Source organism: Coenobita brevimanus, chromosome 84 (genome assembly GCF_032717465.1).
Source record: "Coenobita brevimanus isolate Jiangsu-jjx chromosome 84, ASM3271746v2, whole genome shotgun sequence".
NCBI classification, from domain to species: Eukaryota; Metazoa; Arthropoda; class Malacostraca; order Decapoda; family Coenobitidae; genus Coenobita; species Coenobita brevimanus.
In genome coordinates this window covers 15,169,077-15,186,108 of record NC_137037.1, presented here as the reverse complement: position 1 = coordinate 15,186,108, position 17,032 = coordinate 15,169,077, and the positions used below count along the sequence as shown (strand labels likewise).

The 17,032-nt window shown below is 42.7% G+C and overlaps 1 protein-coding gene across 1 annotated transcript in view; it reads right to left on the bottom strand.

Annotated features, from left to right (window-relative positions):
- The window catches only part of LOC145410008 (organic cation transporter protein-like), a 139,763-nt gene that overhangs the window by 22,312 nt on the left and 100,419 nt on the right, over nt 1-17,032 (bottom strand). The window contains exons 9-10 of the mRNA XM_080280218.1: nt 5,532-5,713; nt 3,687-3,856 (exon numbers count right to left, since the gene is read on the bottom strand). Coding sequence (XP_080136344.1) covers nt 3,687-3,856; nt 5,532-5,713 — 352 coding nt within the window. The remainder of the gene's footprint in view (nt 1-3,686; nt 3,857-5,531; nt 5,714-17,032) is intronic.

Genomic DNA, 17,032 nt, shown 5'->3' with positions numbered 1-17,032 from the left:
CAATATTCCCTTTTTTATCTTTGATGATAGAAGTAGTGGTACCTTTTAAAAGCTCCATAGGTAAATAACAGTGAACAAAGCAAACATTGAAACAAATACGATAATATAGACAAAAAAAATTCTGTGGCATTCTTAAGAAAGAATTAATGAATGCCATCAAGAACCATACCAAACTTTAGCTGTTTAATGGCAATCTTCAGGGAAACATTGGACATCGATATACCGGTAATCATCTTTTTACCTTCCAGCCACTACATTTGGAATTTTTATAAAAATATGTGTTTGTTGGTATGAGAGATTGTCATTTAACAATCTTTTAGTGAAGATATCTAAGAGCTTACTAGAAGATACATTAGCTGTTTTATCTTTCCCTCTTTTTCTCTTCACCATTATTACTACCTAGTAGTAGGAGGAGTAGTAGTAGTAGTAGTAGCAGTAGTAGCAGTAGTAGTAGTAGTAGTAGTAGTAGTAGTAGTAGTAGTAGTAGCAGTAGTAGTAGTAGTAGTAGTAGTAGTAGTAGTAGTAGTAGTTGTAGCGGTAGTAGTAGTGGTAGTATCGTTATCATTATAATTTTTTTCAATAATAATATAATAACATGTTATATATTTGTAATAATAATGAAGAAAACAAACTTCTATACGCGTAAAGAAAGTACTCATAATTATTTTTATTCGTCCTCCATCCAGAAGTACGCTTCAGTAATGTATAAATAGACATTATTACCACAATCATCCAAAGCATCCAACCAAATAGCATCCTCGAACAATCATGGTATGTAAGACTGCATTCAGACTTTTTGGAATAGGTAATCGGAAGGGCACTAGCGCAAGGCTAATGAAATTAGAAGGGAAAATTCCTGGTATTTAATACCTTCTTTCAAACGATGCAGAACAGGCAAGGGACCTAGAAGAGACCAATCAGGTAGCCAAAGAACTTCATCCTCACTGACAAAGCGCATGCCAGTGCAGTGACGACTGTAAGTGCACTGAAAAGAGTAAATGTAGAAAGTGATCGCTGAATGGTGAGAGATCAGGTAATGTTACACATCAATTAAGAGAACAAGAAGCACACCCGAAGAAAACCTCCAGACCTTGTACGAGATGAGGCAATGAAGTTTAGTGTGATGGTTGATAATAATTGCAATTGATGTATGAAGGTGATGTTAAAACGTAACGAATGCTAAAAAATTTGAAGAGAATAGGAAATGAAGCAGATCTAAAGGTAATTGGAAGGACACTCAGAAACAATGACATTAAACTTTCAGAGTACGAGAGAATTTTTAACGTAAAGAAAGAAGTATCACAGTGAAGCCACTGAATTAAGAAAACCATCATCAACAAGAAAACAGTCCCAAAAGGTACCATTGGTAGAAGTGAAGAACCTTTAACCCGTGCCGTCCCGAGGACGTACTTCCACGTCCTCACGTTTTGTCACAGCTAATCCCGAGGACGTACTTCAACGTCCTGCAATTGCAAGGTTCATAATTTCCACAATTTTCAATTTTCGCGAGTCATTTTTGGTACGTATACACGGGACACCTGCCTCAACAAGATGCCAGGCAGAGACAATGCCTTACCCAGCATGACCTCCTCCCCCCCCCTGCATGCCCTTTTCTCAGCAATTCACCTGTTATCAGTGACCTGGCCAGTATAGCCATGTCATGCCACGGTACGAAATTCAGGGCCAGAGTGATTCCCCAATCAATGACAATGTGGAGGACAAACTTTACATAGCATTAGAGGAAGAAACAGTTAAAAATGATGATCAGGTAATGTGGCAAAAAAAGGTCAGGTATTAGCGAGTGAAACAATGCTTATAATGCCTATATTACTGCTTGAAAACCAATATACTTTTGTACTACATATAAATTCGTAACAGTAAATAAATAAATACCGTTTATGAGTGGTGTGAAATAGTTATCCTCCCATAGAACTCGTTTTCTTTGGCGCCAGCCTGATAGAAAACCCAGTAAAGTAAGGAGGCTCTCCTACCTGTAATGAGTATTTTAAACCTCAGGTGAGCGATTTCTCTATGAATTTTCGATGTTTCTCACCAAAAGCGAAAGTTTTAGCAAAAAAAAAAAAGGTCAAAAATTGCCCGGGATTGGGGGGTACCAGTGGTCAAAAAGTGGCCGGGACTGGGCGGGTTAAATAATGGAGGAAGCCTGAAGGCAATCAAGCAAAGGCATAGTATTGAAACAAATGTAATAACGCCTCTGAGAGACTCGAACGGAGAAGTGATGTAAGTGATGGAAAAAAAAAACTAAAGTAGTTTATAAAAAGCATTTTAGTAGGAACATTATCATCGAAGAGGAAGTCCAGCAGAGGAAAGGGGTGGACACTGCAATTCCTAGCATTACGAGTATAATGGAAGATGCTAAGAACGCCGTAAGAATAATGCAGAGAGGAAAAGCAGGAGGTGATAACGGTCTCACTGTTGCTCTTTTTAAGGATGCAGGTGACTCATAGAAAATAATTAAAAATACCCTTTCCGAAATGCATAAAACTGGAAATTCAAAGCAGTGACGAGATCACTGTATAATGCAAATGCGTCTCTTATTCTGGCTCACAAAGGAGCTGACATTACAGACCAAATGATTTCCCTCCAGTCATCCCTCTCCTTCTTGTGTACATAATATTTCCAAAAAAATCTAAACAAATCGAATAAATCCTATAGATGGAGCTCAGCCGCTGGCAATATATATATATATATATATATATATATATATATATATATATATATATATATAGATAGATAGATAGATAGATACTATATATATATATATATATATATATGTATATATATATATATGTATATATATATATATATATATATATATATATATATATATATATATATATATATATATATATATATTCTACTTTGTTAGTCCTATTCAAACACATGCAGTCTTCTGCGTTTTTATCCTCCCCCCCCCCACACACACACAAGGAAACGATTTATCTGTCACGCCTGGATTTTTGGTAACTTTATCCTCCACTTCTCTTAACAATGATGAATGCGAAGATGACCCGGGCGATGTGTGACACACAAAATTTCGGAAGCGTGAATGGATGTCGTTTCTTTTTTTACAGTGCTCTCTATTGCTCTTCTACTTTTTTCCCCGTCCGTTTCTGAATCCCTTCCATCCCAAGTCAGTGAAGAGGGTTAAGATGATGATGATGATGATGATGATGATATATATATTTTGGAGGATGGAAGACAAAAGTCGGAAAGATGGAGTTTTTGAAACAGCCATTGCACTGCTACACATTCTGTCATGAACAGGGGTTGTAAATGCAGTTTTGGTTCATGGAGAAGGTTTATACACTAAGGAGAAAGGGAGAAAGATTTCAATAGTCGACATGGAGATGTTATCACTGAAATCCAGCTGTATATGGTACCAGTGTTGGATAGAGATACCTTCAAGTGGTGCCACCGATATGACCGGGCAGTTGAGTTGCCTAGTTGAAAAAAAAAAAAAAAAAATCCCTCAGTCCCCTCCCTATGAGCCGAGAAGAGGATGATGGACCGCAAAAAAATGGCAATGTTGGCCTGCAATTCACTGTATACACATTCAGATGGACCCGCAGTTGCAACTACTATTACTACTGCTGTTACCACCACCACCACTACTACTACTACTACTATTACTACTACTACTACTACTGCTACTACCATTATACCTTTGGCAGGGGTTGTAACAGTAGCCCTGATTCGTGAAGAAGGTTTCCCCGTCGTGCAGCGTGTCGGGCAGGATCTCATTCAGGGTTTCGGGCAGTAGGATGCATACAAGACCTCCAACCACTGAGGTCACGCCAAGGATGGTGTACGGCAAGTAGTGGCCAATTTTAGACTGTGGACAGATGAGGATGTGTGCATTAAAAAAAAATGAAAAGAAAGAAACAAATAGAAAGACTAAAAAGTTCACTTCCCCTACCTCTTTCTCAGTGTTGGATTCATAGGTGTTTCAGTGAGACGTAGTGGGCAGAGGTTCATATTATCGTCACCAGAGGAATGATAATGTGCACCTCAGTTCGCTACGTCACACTGGCCTTCCGAATACAGCAAAGAAATACAGGCAGAGGAGGAGAAAGGAATTTCATATTTGACAGTACAATAACTGGAATGATTCTACCGATTGGAACTGAGTCACTCGCACATCATGATTACTAACTCGTGGTAGCATGAAATTCAATGAACCTTAGTCATGAGGTAGGAGTAAGACTTTCTTATTATTGACCACATCGATCCTCTAATCATCGGAGCTGAAAGAGGTTTGGAATCTGGTTCAGAGAGAAAATGGTGTCGTGAAGGAAAGGAGAGGAGAACTGGAGAATGGATATGGTGTGAGGGAAGAAGAGGAGATGTACTAGAGGAAGGGTGGAGGGGAAGTGATCTGATGGAAACATTATTGGAAAGAAAGTGAACTGCAGGAGGAATGTACTGGAGATGAAGTTTACTAGAGAAAAGACATATTGAGGAAATGAAGTAACGTGAGCTGGAGGAAGAATGTAGCAAAAAAGAGAGAGAGAGAAAGAGAGAGAGAGAGAGAGAGATGAACTATATAAACGATATATTAAAGAGGGGAAATGGGTGCTGGAAGTACTGGAGAAAAGGTGTACGTGAGGAAGAATACATTTCAGTGAAGGTGCACTGGTGGAAGCATACACTCGAGAGGTGTATTGGAGGGAGGATATGTTGGTGAGGTGTACTAGAAGAAGGTTATTTGAAGGAGAGATGTACTGAAGAAAGTTACTGGAGAAGAGGAAAGAAGCTAACTGGAAGAAGGATATATTTGAGGAGAGGACAGAAGGTGAACTGGGGGAAGGCTTTATTGGACACGAGAGGATGTAACTGGAAATAGTAATCCTGGAGGAGAGGAAAAGAAGTGAGCTGGAGGAAGGACACACTGGAGGTGAGGAGAGAAAGTGCGCTTAAGAAAAGGTACAGTGGAAGACAATATGAAGGTTTATTACAAATATTAAATTGCTAAAGAAGTGGTGTACCGAAATTTAAATACACACACACACACACACACACACACACACACACACACACACACACACACACACACACACACACACACACACACAGAATACGACCTACAGGTCAGGTTTTGTTGTCCTTACTGTGCTGTGATCGTCGTAATAGCACCGTGGATGAAATGCACATCTGACTGCCTGTAGTCGGAGGATGAGCCTTGTCATTGGTAGGCCGAAGATCTTGCCATCACCGGACCACTACATACCTTCTTAACCCCACCTCGGTAATCGTTTTAATCTACTGTATATTGGCCTAAAATTGCCATCCCTCTATCTTGAATGCTGAGTTGTGACAATAACGAAAGAAAATCATGCTAGTCTTGAAGAAGTAAAATGGAAAGAATATACAGCTGTTGCATTTGTCTCTTCTGCCGTTGAGTTACGTGAAATGGCTAAAAAAAAAAAAAAAAAAAAAAAAAAAACGAAAATCTAGATGAAGTTCGTGTGAAACAGTTATAGAATCTTAGTTACATCCTCGGCACCCACCAGGTAGATGATGGACGGGGAGAGGAATCCAGCAACCTGACCCAGGGTTTGGATAACGCCTGAGCCTGAACCTCGGGCCACGGTGGGCAGGACCTCCACTGAGTACTGCTGGCCTACATTAATGGCCATCGTCACCAGAAACCTCCCCACCACGGCCGCCCCGATGATGCCCGTCATGTGTGCTGCCAGAGAAGGAACGTAAAGATTGGTCCTTAAATAGCACACCACTATGGTCCTTCCAATTTATCCAGATCGTTTGGGCGTTGTCCTTCACGGGAGTTCCCCTTTGAGCGACGCTGCCGAATCTGTACCAAAACACACCTCTCTGTCTCATGTCAGCTATTTACTACTTCTAAATGAAATTTATTTACAGCATATATATATAAAATTCTCTAATATGGCTATATAGTGTAAGAAAATGCCTATTGTTTTTAATAATAACAATGCCTTTTTATAAATACATCAACACTTGGCAACGTTGCTTTCCAATGTTGTCGCACTTGTAGGTGAGTCAGTGAGCGTAGGTCAGGTGTCAATCTGCAGGTCACTTTCTCTGACCCCCATTAAAAGATAAGCTCCTACCCCTACTACTCGCCCTCGTCTGCTCCATAGTCGAGCGTAAATAAGTATTTTTAGAAGAGAAGGCAAACAGGGGACATATAATTGATCCCTCAAAAGCTGTTGCTCGAACAGCAAAGGCCACCAACGTGAGTGAAGTAACAGTCAGACGAATTTGCTCTTCCTTCAATCAAGCCTGCATTACACAAGTCACCAGAACAAACTATAATAATTCATAAAACCGTATAGACTTTTTATAGAAATAAATCACCATAAACTGTAGATTTTATATGCAGAGAGAGAGAGAGAGAGAGAGAGAGAGAGAGAGAGAGAGAGAGAGACAGACAGACAGACAGACAGACAGATGAAGTCAGGAGGCATTTCCTTAAATTCTATTAATTCATAAAGCCGTATAGACCATTTATAGAAATAAATCTCCATAAAATTTTGATTTTATATGCAGAGAGAGAGAGAGAGAGAGAGAGAGAGAGAGAGAGAGAGAGAGCGAGAGAGCTGGGAGTGAGGGTTAACCCTTGTCTCTAATCCGATAATTGGCCCAGTAGAAACTGTGGCAAGGTCGCATGTAGGGGAAGTCCCGTGAGGGACAACGCCTAAACGATCTGGATAAATTGGAAGGACCATAAGAACTTGTCTTGATGGCATATTGTGTGTTATTAGGACGGCCTAGTCTCCTGCTGTTGACAGATCTGGCACTGGGTGTGGGAAACAGATAAATGATGCAAGATCAGCACTGATAAAGCATCCTTTGTCTCATATATATATATATATATATATATATATATATATATATATATATACATTGCCCCATGAGGAGAGTAGGAGCCCGGGGCTAGGCAATTGGTCCCGACATTTAAGATGTGAGTGACCACCCTCACTCATCCCTGAGTGGCATTACATGAGCGATCAACCCCAATCGCCCCTTGGATATAAACCTTCACCTGCTCAATCCGATTGGAGAACAATAATTACCCACTAAACCACCAGGCGCCTAAATTTGGTTATATGGTTATCACCCAGCATAGTAAATGCTTTCCTGGTGCACAGGAAACCATTTGGCTTGTCACTCAGTGTAGAGTCACCCACAGTGTAAGGGAAGTGGAAAAAATGAAGGAAAGACAGAAGAGGGAGTGTAAAGTCACCCGTAGGCAGAAGGACAAGGAAAGAATGAAGGAAAGAAACACAGAGGAGAATGGAAGGAAAGAAGGATGGAGAGGAAACAGCAGAAACCTGAGAGCAGCACTACATCGAGTGAGTGAATAGTGAGCACACACACACACACACACACACACACACACACACACATATATATATATATATATATATATATATATATATATATATATATATATATATATATATATATATATAATGCAAAAAGGAACCAAAAGCCAAGAGCCCGCAAACCGTTCCTTCCAAGAAAATAAGAAAAACAATACAGAAGAGAGCCAAACGCAAGATTCATTCATTTCGAGATGCCTGGACATACTGCGTTTGAAAGACTGGAGATCATAGGAAGTAGGAAATACAGACAGAGGGAGACACTTCCAGAGATGACCTGTTGCATAAATGAAGGACTGGGAGTAACAGTTAACTCTTGCATTAGAGAGTTGGAAAGAAAAGGGATGAGAGTGTGTTGCTAGACGTTTGCTACGCACACGTCGTAGAGGTGGAGGGATGCAAGCAGACGGATCAGAGGAGCAATGACCATCGAAGTAGCGATAGAAATGAGACAAAGATGCAACAGAGTGGCGAAGAGACAGAGGTTGAAGGGAGCCAGTAAGAGGAGGAGAGTTGATGAGATGAAAAGCCTTTGACTCCATCCTATTAAGAAGAGCTGTATGAGGGTAGCCTTCCCACACATGAGAGTTGTACTCTGAACAAGGGCGAATAAAACCCGTGTATAAAGTCAACAACTGTGCAGGGGTTGGCTTAGCACACCTAGTCTCTTGGAAGTAGATTACACAAGAGATCCAATATGATTATTTCAAGCTAAGTCCCGAGTGAATGAAACCCCAAGCATGTTCAAGGATGATACAGGATTGAGCTGGATATTATTAAACCTTAGAGGGTACTCCTGTGGAAGATTGTGTCTCGTTGATAGGTGTAAAAACTGAGTTTTTGATGCGTTAAAATCAGCAAGATTATTTTTATCCCAGTCAGAGATATGAGCCAAGTCTCACATTAGGTGTGCCATAGCCTCATTCCTTGTTTGTTGAAGTAACTGCTGAGATGGACGTTGAGGAAACCGAAGAGAAAGGTGAAGGGTGGAATCATCAGCATACAACTGGATATTGTAGTAGAAGTAGTTGTTGTTCCCTAGGCAGTCTGGCCGAACAGCCCCGAGCCCCTTAGGAAGGCCATGGCCGAGACCGGGCTTTCCCACAGAGCTCTCAAAGAGTGTATGTTGTGTTGTTGGCATAAGTGATTGTGTGCAATGCAGTCTTCCATAATGTGCTTAATAGTATGGGGTGCTGTGTTGCATCCTGGACAGGCATCTGCGACGGAGTTATCCAGCCTCTTCTGGTAGCTTTAGAGGGCTGGATGGTGCCCACAACTCAGCCTGGCCAGGTGGACCCTGTCCTCACGAGGAACATAGGCTTCAGTAGGGTGGATGTCAGGAGGCCGTGTATGCAGCGGTGTGTTTTCTATAAGTAACTGAATGGAGCGGCAAGTGATCTGAGTGTGGATATGCTTCTGGAAGCTGGTCTGAGGTGGACGAGGGGGAAAAATGACAGTATTTGTGTATGGTATCATGTGCTGGGTGTTGTTTTGATGTTCCTTGGTGTGGGTGGATGTGCTGCCATGTACTGTAGTGGATGTTGTGGGTTTGTGGAAGCTGCAGCAAGAAACTGGGTGCCTCTCATGTCTAGGTGATCCTTGACTTTGAGGACTTTGGTTTCTTGATGTAGGTGGTCTGTGGGTGTAGTAGATGTCCAGCCTGTGATTATTTTTAGGGCCTTGTTCTGTATGGTCTGTAGAGTGTTGTAGTGTGTTTTGGTGGGGTTAGAAGCCCAGGCAGGGCTTGCATAATTCATCACTGAACGTATGTATTGTTTGTATACTGTGGTGGTGGTTTCTTTGTTGTGTCCGAATGTTGTATGGGCAAGTGACCTCAAGGCATTGAGTCTTGGTGTTATTTTATTTTCAATGTTTGTGATGTGTTGTTTAAATGACATTGATGTATTGTATGTTACACCAAGGATTTTGTGTGTGTGTGTGTATGGGTGTTGTAGGAGAGTGTTGTTTATGGTGAGGTGTGGGATGTGACTGTGTTCTGCTGTCCAGTTTGTGAGAAGAGTCACTATAGATTTGGCTGGGGCTATTTTGAGCCTGTTGGTGGTGGGTTAGTGCCCCACCCCGTAAAAAAGAACTAACTAAAAAAGCGAATAAAGCGCCTCGCACCAGGACGGACCATACGTTGACGACTAAGGAACGGACAAAGGACATTCTGAGGATGGGAACGTGGAATGTGAGAGGAGTGAATGATGAAGTGAAAGAGAGAGTGATTGTTCTGGTGCTTGAGGATGCAAGAGTGGATATATGTGGATTGACTGAAACTAAATAGAAAGGTGAAAGGGTGAGACAATGGGAATATGGTTTAGGAATATGTGCGGGAGTTAATGAGAATGAGAGGGCAAGAGAGAGAGTATGTCTGATGATAAGCAAGAAGTGGAAGGAGAATATAAGAGAGTATGGAACAGTGGGTGCAATGATTGTATGGGTGAGGATGAAAGTAGGTATACAACCGTGGGCGATTGTGTGTGTGTATGCTCCGACAGAGGACAGAGTGGCAAGAGTGAAAGATGAGTTTTGGGTGAGAGTAGAAGCATGTATGGACAAATTTGAGAGGAGTGAGAGAGTGCTTTTGATTGGAGACATGAATGGCAAAGTTGGGAATGTACGAGTGGATGGAGTGGTTGGTCAGTGGGGTGTGCCAGCTGACGTAGATGGGAATGGTAGTGCTTTGGTGGACATCTGTGCTGGTAAGGGGTTGGCAATAGCCAACACCTACTTTCGACATAAGATGATCCACTGGTATACATGGAGAGTAATGAGGAGGATGGATGGTGAACTTGTTGAACGAAAGGCAATGATAGACTACGTGTGTGTGAATGAGCGAATGAGAAGACAAGTGTTGGATGCAAGAGTGTGGAGAGGGTGGGGGAATGGAGTCTCAGACCATCACTTAGTGATGGCCAAGGTGAGGCTGCAAAGAAAATGGTTGAGGAGATGAAGGGGAAGACAGGAAGAAACGGCTCCTATGAGAAGAGTGGAGAATTTGCAAGATAGTGAGAAAATGGCAGAGTATAAGAGCATAGTGGAAGAAAGATTGGGAAGGTATGAGCTAGAGTAGATGGAAGGGGTGGAAGACGTATGTAAGATATTTACGGAAGAGCAGCGTGTGAGGTGGTTTGTGGAGTGAGGAGGAGATGCAAGGGTATGCAAGGGACAGAATGGTGGAATGATGAGGTGAAACGAGCTGTGGAACAAAAGAAGAAGGCATATAGTGAATGGTTAGCGAGTAGAGGTAGGGGAGAAGATGAGAGAGAGAAGAGAGAGGTATATGTGAGTAGGAGAAGGGAGGTGAAGAGACTGGTGAAGGTGAGTAAGAAGAAAGTGGATGAAGAGTTTGGGAGGAAACTGAGTGTGAAATGGAGGGAGAGTAAGAAATTGTTTTGGAAGGAGGCAGTGTGAAAGGGGAAATAGCAGGGGAGTGAAAGATAAGAATAATAGATTGTTGGTGGAGAAGAGAGAGAAATTGAGGAGATGGAAGGAGCACTTTGAAGATTTGTTGAATTTAGAGAGTGACAGCAGTGCGAGTGTAAGTGGCTGGGGAATGGCTGGGAGAAGGAGAGATGAGAGGAGGGAGGAAGAGATCAGTAGGACGGAAGTAGTGGAAGCAATGAAGAAGATCAAGTTGGGGAAGGCCCCAGGAATTGATGAAGTGTGTGGTGAAATGCTGAGATATGGAGGTGAGATTGTTGTGGAATGGATATGGAAGTTGTGTAGATTGGCTTGGGAAGAGGGAAGGGTTCCAGAGGACTGGAAATCAGATATAATTGTTCCTTTCTATAAAGGAAAAGGGGAGAGAGAAGTATGTGGTAACCATAGGGGTATTTGCCTTCTTAGAGTGACTGGTAAAATATATGGTAGAATACTCATTGATAGGGTTAGGCATATGACAGAGGAGCTAGTTGGAGTAGAACAAGGGGGATTTAGGAAGGGAAAAGGGTATGTAGATCAGATATTTGTTCTAAGATGTTTAGTGGAGAAGTATCTAGAGAAGGGAAAAAAAGTTTATGCTGCCTTCATGGACTTGGAGAAAGCTTATGACAGAATAGACAGGCAAGGTATGAGAAAGGTATTAAGAATATATGGAGTGGATGGGAAATTGTTGAATGCCGTGAAGAGTATGTACGAAGGAGCTAGGGCTACTGTGCGAGTGGATGGTGAGCTGAGTGAATTTTTTTATCTCAATGTGGGACTGAAACAGGGTTGTGTGAGATCTCCATGGCTGTTTAATATATACCTGGATGGGGTTGTAAAGGAGGTGCAGGATAGGGCAGTGGATGTGGGGGTGGCTCTAATGAATGAGGGTGAGATTTGGAAGCTTCCGGTGTTGCTGTTTGCTGATGATACAGTATTGTTGAGTGAAGATGAATGGGAGTTGCAAGGTTTGGTGAATGAATTTGGGACAGTTTGTAGGAGGAGGAAGCTGAAAGTTAATGTAAACAAAAGTAAAGTTATGGTGTTTGAGAGGAATGAAGCCACAGAATGTACAGTGAGGTTGGATGGTGAGGATATGGAGAGTGTGAGTTCATTCAAGTACTTGGGTAGTGTGATGAATAAGGATGGAACTTTGGGGGATGAAGTGCGTGAAAGGGTACAGCAGGGAAGGAAGGTTGTTGGTTCACTGAAAGCAGTGATGAGAAATAGGGAGGTGATTATGGAAGTTAAGAAGTCACTGCATGATAGTATTGTGATCCCTACCCTGACGTATGGAAGCAAGGCGTGGACCTTGCAAGAGGGGAACAAGTCAAGAGTGAGAGCAGTGGAAATGAGTTACTTGAGAGGAGCATGTGGAGTAACATGGAGGGACAGGTTGACGAATGAAGAAGTGAAGGAACGTTGTGGGGTGGATGTGGATGTGGTTGAGAAGATTAGGAGAAATACACTGAGGTGGTTTGGACATGTGGAGAGAATGGAGAATGAAAGACTGACTAAGAGGGTGTATGTAGGTGAGGTGGAGGGAGGGAGAGGGAGGGTTAGACCGAGGATGAGATGGAGGGATGGAGTTGAGAGGTATATGAGGGGGGGGGGTGAGTTGGGGGGAGGGTAGTCAAATGGTGGGTGACAGAGCGACTGGAGGCGTTTTGTCTGTGGCCACCCTTTGCGGGATTAGGGCGTCGGGCTATAGATAGATAGATAGATGGTGGTGAACCTTTCGTGTAGTGTGTTGAGGTAAGGTTGAATGATGTGTGCATCTGTGTTTGCATTTTGGTGCGTACATGTAAGTGTTATATCATCTGCATAGGAAGCTATGTGTATCTGTGGTGTGTCGGATGTGGGTACGTCGTGCATGTATAGGTTAAAGAGTGTAGGGGACAAAACAGATCCTTGGGGGACGCTGTTTGTGAAGGTTCTTATGTTAGAAGACTGACCGGCAAATGTTATGTGTGCACATCTGCCTGCTAAGTAGTTTGCCAGCCATCTTTTTGTGTTATTGTGCATGTTTGTGTTGAGTATTTTGTTTGTGAAGTTGTGGCAGGGGATGGCATCAAAAGTTTTGTTAATGTCTAGTGTGATCAGGATTGTTCTGTGTGGTGGCCTAGCTGAATTCATGCCATCGAAAACTCTCTGTGTAAGGTCTGTAAGAAGGGTGTTTGTGGAGTATAGTGGCCTAAAGCCATGTTGTGATTGGGCTAGGGGAATGTGAGGTGTGACTAGCTGTCGTACCAGTCGTTTAGTGACTTTAGAGGGGGTGCAGAGGAGTGTGATGGGACGATGTGAGGAGGGTAACGTGGGGTCTTTGTTGGGTTTAGGGATAGTGGTGATATTGCCATGCTTCCAGATGTTGGGTATTATGCTGTGTGAGTAGCTGTAGTTTGATATGTTGGTGAGTGCTTGTATGCCTTGTGGTCCTAGGTGTTTAAGGTGAATGTTGCTTATGTTGTCTGGTCCACAAGCAGATGAGTGCTTGAGGTTGTTAATGATGTACTTCATCTGGTTGTAAGTGAAAGGTGCGTAGTCTGGGTCTCTGTGGAACTGTCTCTTACGTCGGATGATACGTCGGTCTTCGGGATGGGAGTTTAGATGGCTGACTTGTGAAAAGTGATTGATGAGAGTGTTTGCTTGTTGTTTGTTTGAGGGTATGGTGTCTGTTGTTGTGATGGCAGCGTGTGATTGTGTGGTGTTGCTGTTGGAAAGTGTGATGCTGTTTAGTGTTTTGTAGAGTTAGCTGATGTTTGTTTTGTTGTCAAGTGTTTGGAGGAAATTTTTCCAGTTTAGTGTTTGCTGTTCTGATATTTTATTGTTTATCTGAGTGTTGAGTTCTTGTATTTGTTGTACGGTGTCTTGTGTATGGGTGTTGAGGAGTGTCGCAGTGTGTCCCGTTGTCTGATGAGGCCTTGAATTTCTGGTGTGAAGTTGGGGTTGTGTCTCTTTCTGTTGCCTCTAGGGATGTGTCTTTTGTCTGCGTTTTGTATAATTGTATTAAAAGTGTGCACAGCGGTGTTGATGTTTGTGACGGATGTACTGTTTAGTGTTTCGAGATGTTGTTCTGTTTCAGTTACAAAGGCGGTTAGAGGGTTGGAAATGGTCACCCTTCTTTGGGACTGGCTGAATGAAAGCAAACTTCCAGCAAGAAGGAAAGGTACAAGTTGATAGACAAAGGCGAAACAGTTTGCCTAGGCAGCGTGTAAGCACAGAAGCACAGTTCTTGAGAACTACAGAAGGGACTTCATCAGGCCCATATGCCTTATTAGTACTAAGGTCTGTGATGGAGGAAAATACATCAGCTGAAGAAATTTTAATGTCAGTGAGGAGGTCAGAGGGCGGAAGTAATGGAGGAACAGCACCAGAATCATCTAAGGTGGAATTGGAGGAGAAAGTCTGAGCGAAGAGGTCTGCTTTATCAGTAGAAGAAATAGCTACAGAGCCATCAGAGTAGAAAAGAGGAGGGAAGGATGATGAGATAAAGTTGTTAAAAAGGTTTTTGGCAAGGTCCCAGAAGGAGCGGGAAGAATTCAAATTGGAGTGTTGCGAGCATTTACTACGGATGAAAATATTCTTAGCAGAGCGAAGAACAAACCTAGCATGATTCCGAGCAGAACCATATAAAAGATGTGATTCAGGGGTGAGTATACTCCGGCACCTTTTATAGGCCCTCTCCTTGTTGCGGACAGTATTAGAACAAGCGTGATTAAACCAAGGCTTTCTTGCCTTAGTCAAAGGATATGAGATAGGAAAGTATGCTTCCATGGCCAAAAGAATAACCTCCATAATGTGCAAGGCACACTCAGATGGCTCCCAGCCATGGAAGCAATAATCATTCCAGGGAAAATCAAAGAAGTACTGCCTGAGCCCCTCCCAGTCCGCAGCTCCAAATTGCCACAGACGACGTTTCTTTGGAGTGTCCACAGGCTGTACCAGAGCGATAAGACAGGTTAAGGTAATAAGGTTGTGATCGGAGGAGCCCAACGGAGAGAAAAGATTAACTGCGTAAGCAGAAGGATTAGTTGTAAGGAAGAGGTCAAGTATGTTGGAGCTCTCTCCAAGGTGGTCAGGGATACGGGTAGGGTGCTGTACAAGCTTCTCTAGGTCATTAAGGATAGAAAAGGTGTAGGCTTGTTCACCAGGTGGATCACTGAAAGGAGAGGAGAACCAAAGGTGGTGGTGAACACTGAAATCTGCTAGAATGGAGATTTCAGAGAAAGAAGAAATGGATAGAATGTGTTCCATCGGAGAAGTAAGATAGTCAAAGAACTTTTGAAAGTCAGTAGAATTAGGAGATAAGTAAACAGGACAGATATATTTAGTCAGAGAATGACAAGAAAGCCGAAACCAGAGTGTTGAGAATTCAGATGAATCGACATCAGGAACACGAGAGCAAGATAAGTCATTGCATATGTATACACGACAGCCACCTTTGGCTTTGATATGAGTATAGAGAAAGTAGGTGGATACAGAAAATGGTCTGCTGTCAGTTGCCTCAGACACCTGAGTCTCAGTTAGAAAAAGAAGGTGAGGTTTAGCGAAGGAGAGGTGGTGCTCAACAGAGCGAAAGTTAGAGGAAAGGCCTCGAATGTTGCAGAAATGAAGAAGAAGAGAATCAGACAGTGGTTCCAGGCAGCTCGAGTCATCGCTGGGAGGGGGGGGGGAAGGGGGGGGCATTTATGGTCCCCCCCCCCCAGGGAATCCGGGGCGACGTGTTGTGCTCCCATGATTTTTTTTTTCATTTTTTTGGGGGAAGAGGAAGTGTAGTGTGTACTGTGCATGTAGTTTGGTGTTGATAGTTAGAGAAACTTGTACTGGAAAGCATGCTGGCTTACTCTCTGGGTTACTGAGACACTGAAAAATTTTAGCAAACGGGGATGGTCGGGGCCTAGTCCCGAGGGCTAATGAAACAGGAGCTCCAGCTATCCATGTCATCAGCTTTCCATCCACCTTGGGAGTACTGCCCTGCTCGACTGGTGCTACAGTCTACTCCTCACCCTTCTTTACCCCTGGACAATTGTTGACTCTATTCAGGGGTTTTATCTGCCTCTGTGTGGAGTACATCTCTCATGTGTGGGGAGGCTCCCCACATACAGTACAGCTCTTCTTAAGAGGGTGGAGTCAAAGGCTTTTTGCCTCATTAACTCTCCTCCTCTTACTGACGTCCTTCAACCTCTGTCTCTTCGCCACACTGTTGCATCTTTATCTCTTTTCTATCGCTACTTTAATGGTCACTGCTCCTCTGAACTGTCTGCATGCATTCCTCCACCTCTACGATGGGCGCGTAGCATCCGTCTAGCAGCAAACTCTCTTCCTTTTTCTGTCCAACTCTCTAATGCAAGAGTTAACCGTTACTCCCAGTCCTTCATTTATGCGACAGGTCAACTCTGGAACTGTCTCTCTCTTTCTGTATTTCGTACTTCCTATGATCTCCAATCTTTCAGACGCAGTGTGTCCAGGTATCTCGAAATGATCGGGTCTTGAATTTGGCTCTTTCTTGTATTTTGTTTTTCTCTTGGAAGGAACAATAATAGCTTGTCCACGGCCTTTGGTTCCTTCTTCCTCGCATAAAAAAGAAAAAGTGGACTGCCGCAGGGTTCAGGTCTACGACCATTATTATTAATCATTTACCTCTGTGATGTAGATGCCGACATCGATAGTCAAATTCTAGAATTTACCGGCATCGCAAAACTAGGCGGTAAAGCCTCGTCTTCTGAGAAGATAGAAGATCGATGAATTAACTTGCTTACACTTGGACAGTGGTATGAACTGTTAAAAAGAAAAAAAAAAGCAAGGTAATGCACAACGATTATAGAAACCCAAGAACCAACTACTCTGTGTTAGGAAGTACAATGAAGAGTAATAACTTGCCGAAAGACTTAAGTGTACTAATCAGCTGTGACTGAAGTTCTCCAGACAATGTAGAGAAACACAGATGAAACTAAAAAGTACTCAGATGGGATCCGGATCCGCCCCCAAATTTAATCAATTTTTTCTTTGAAAATGCCCCACCATTCCACACAATTTCATTGAAATTCATTGAGAGCTTTTGGGAGATATTGTGCGGGATACTCCGGATCTGGATCCGGATCTGCCTCCAAATTTAATCATTTCCTCCTTAGCTCATGGTCCACCCTTCCACATAATTTCATCAAAATCTGTTCATAACTTTTTGAGTAATCCTGCTAAGAGATCCGTGGATATGG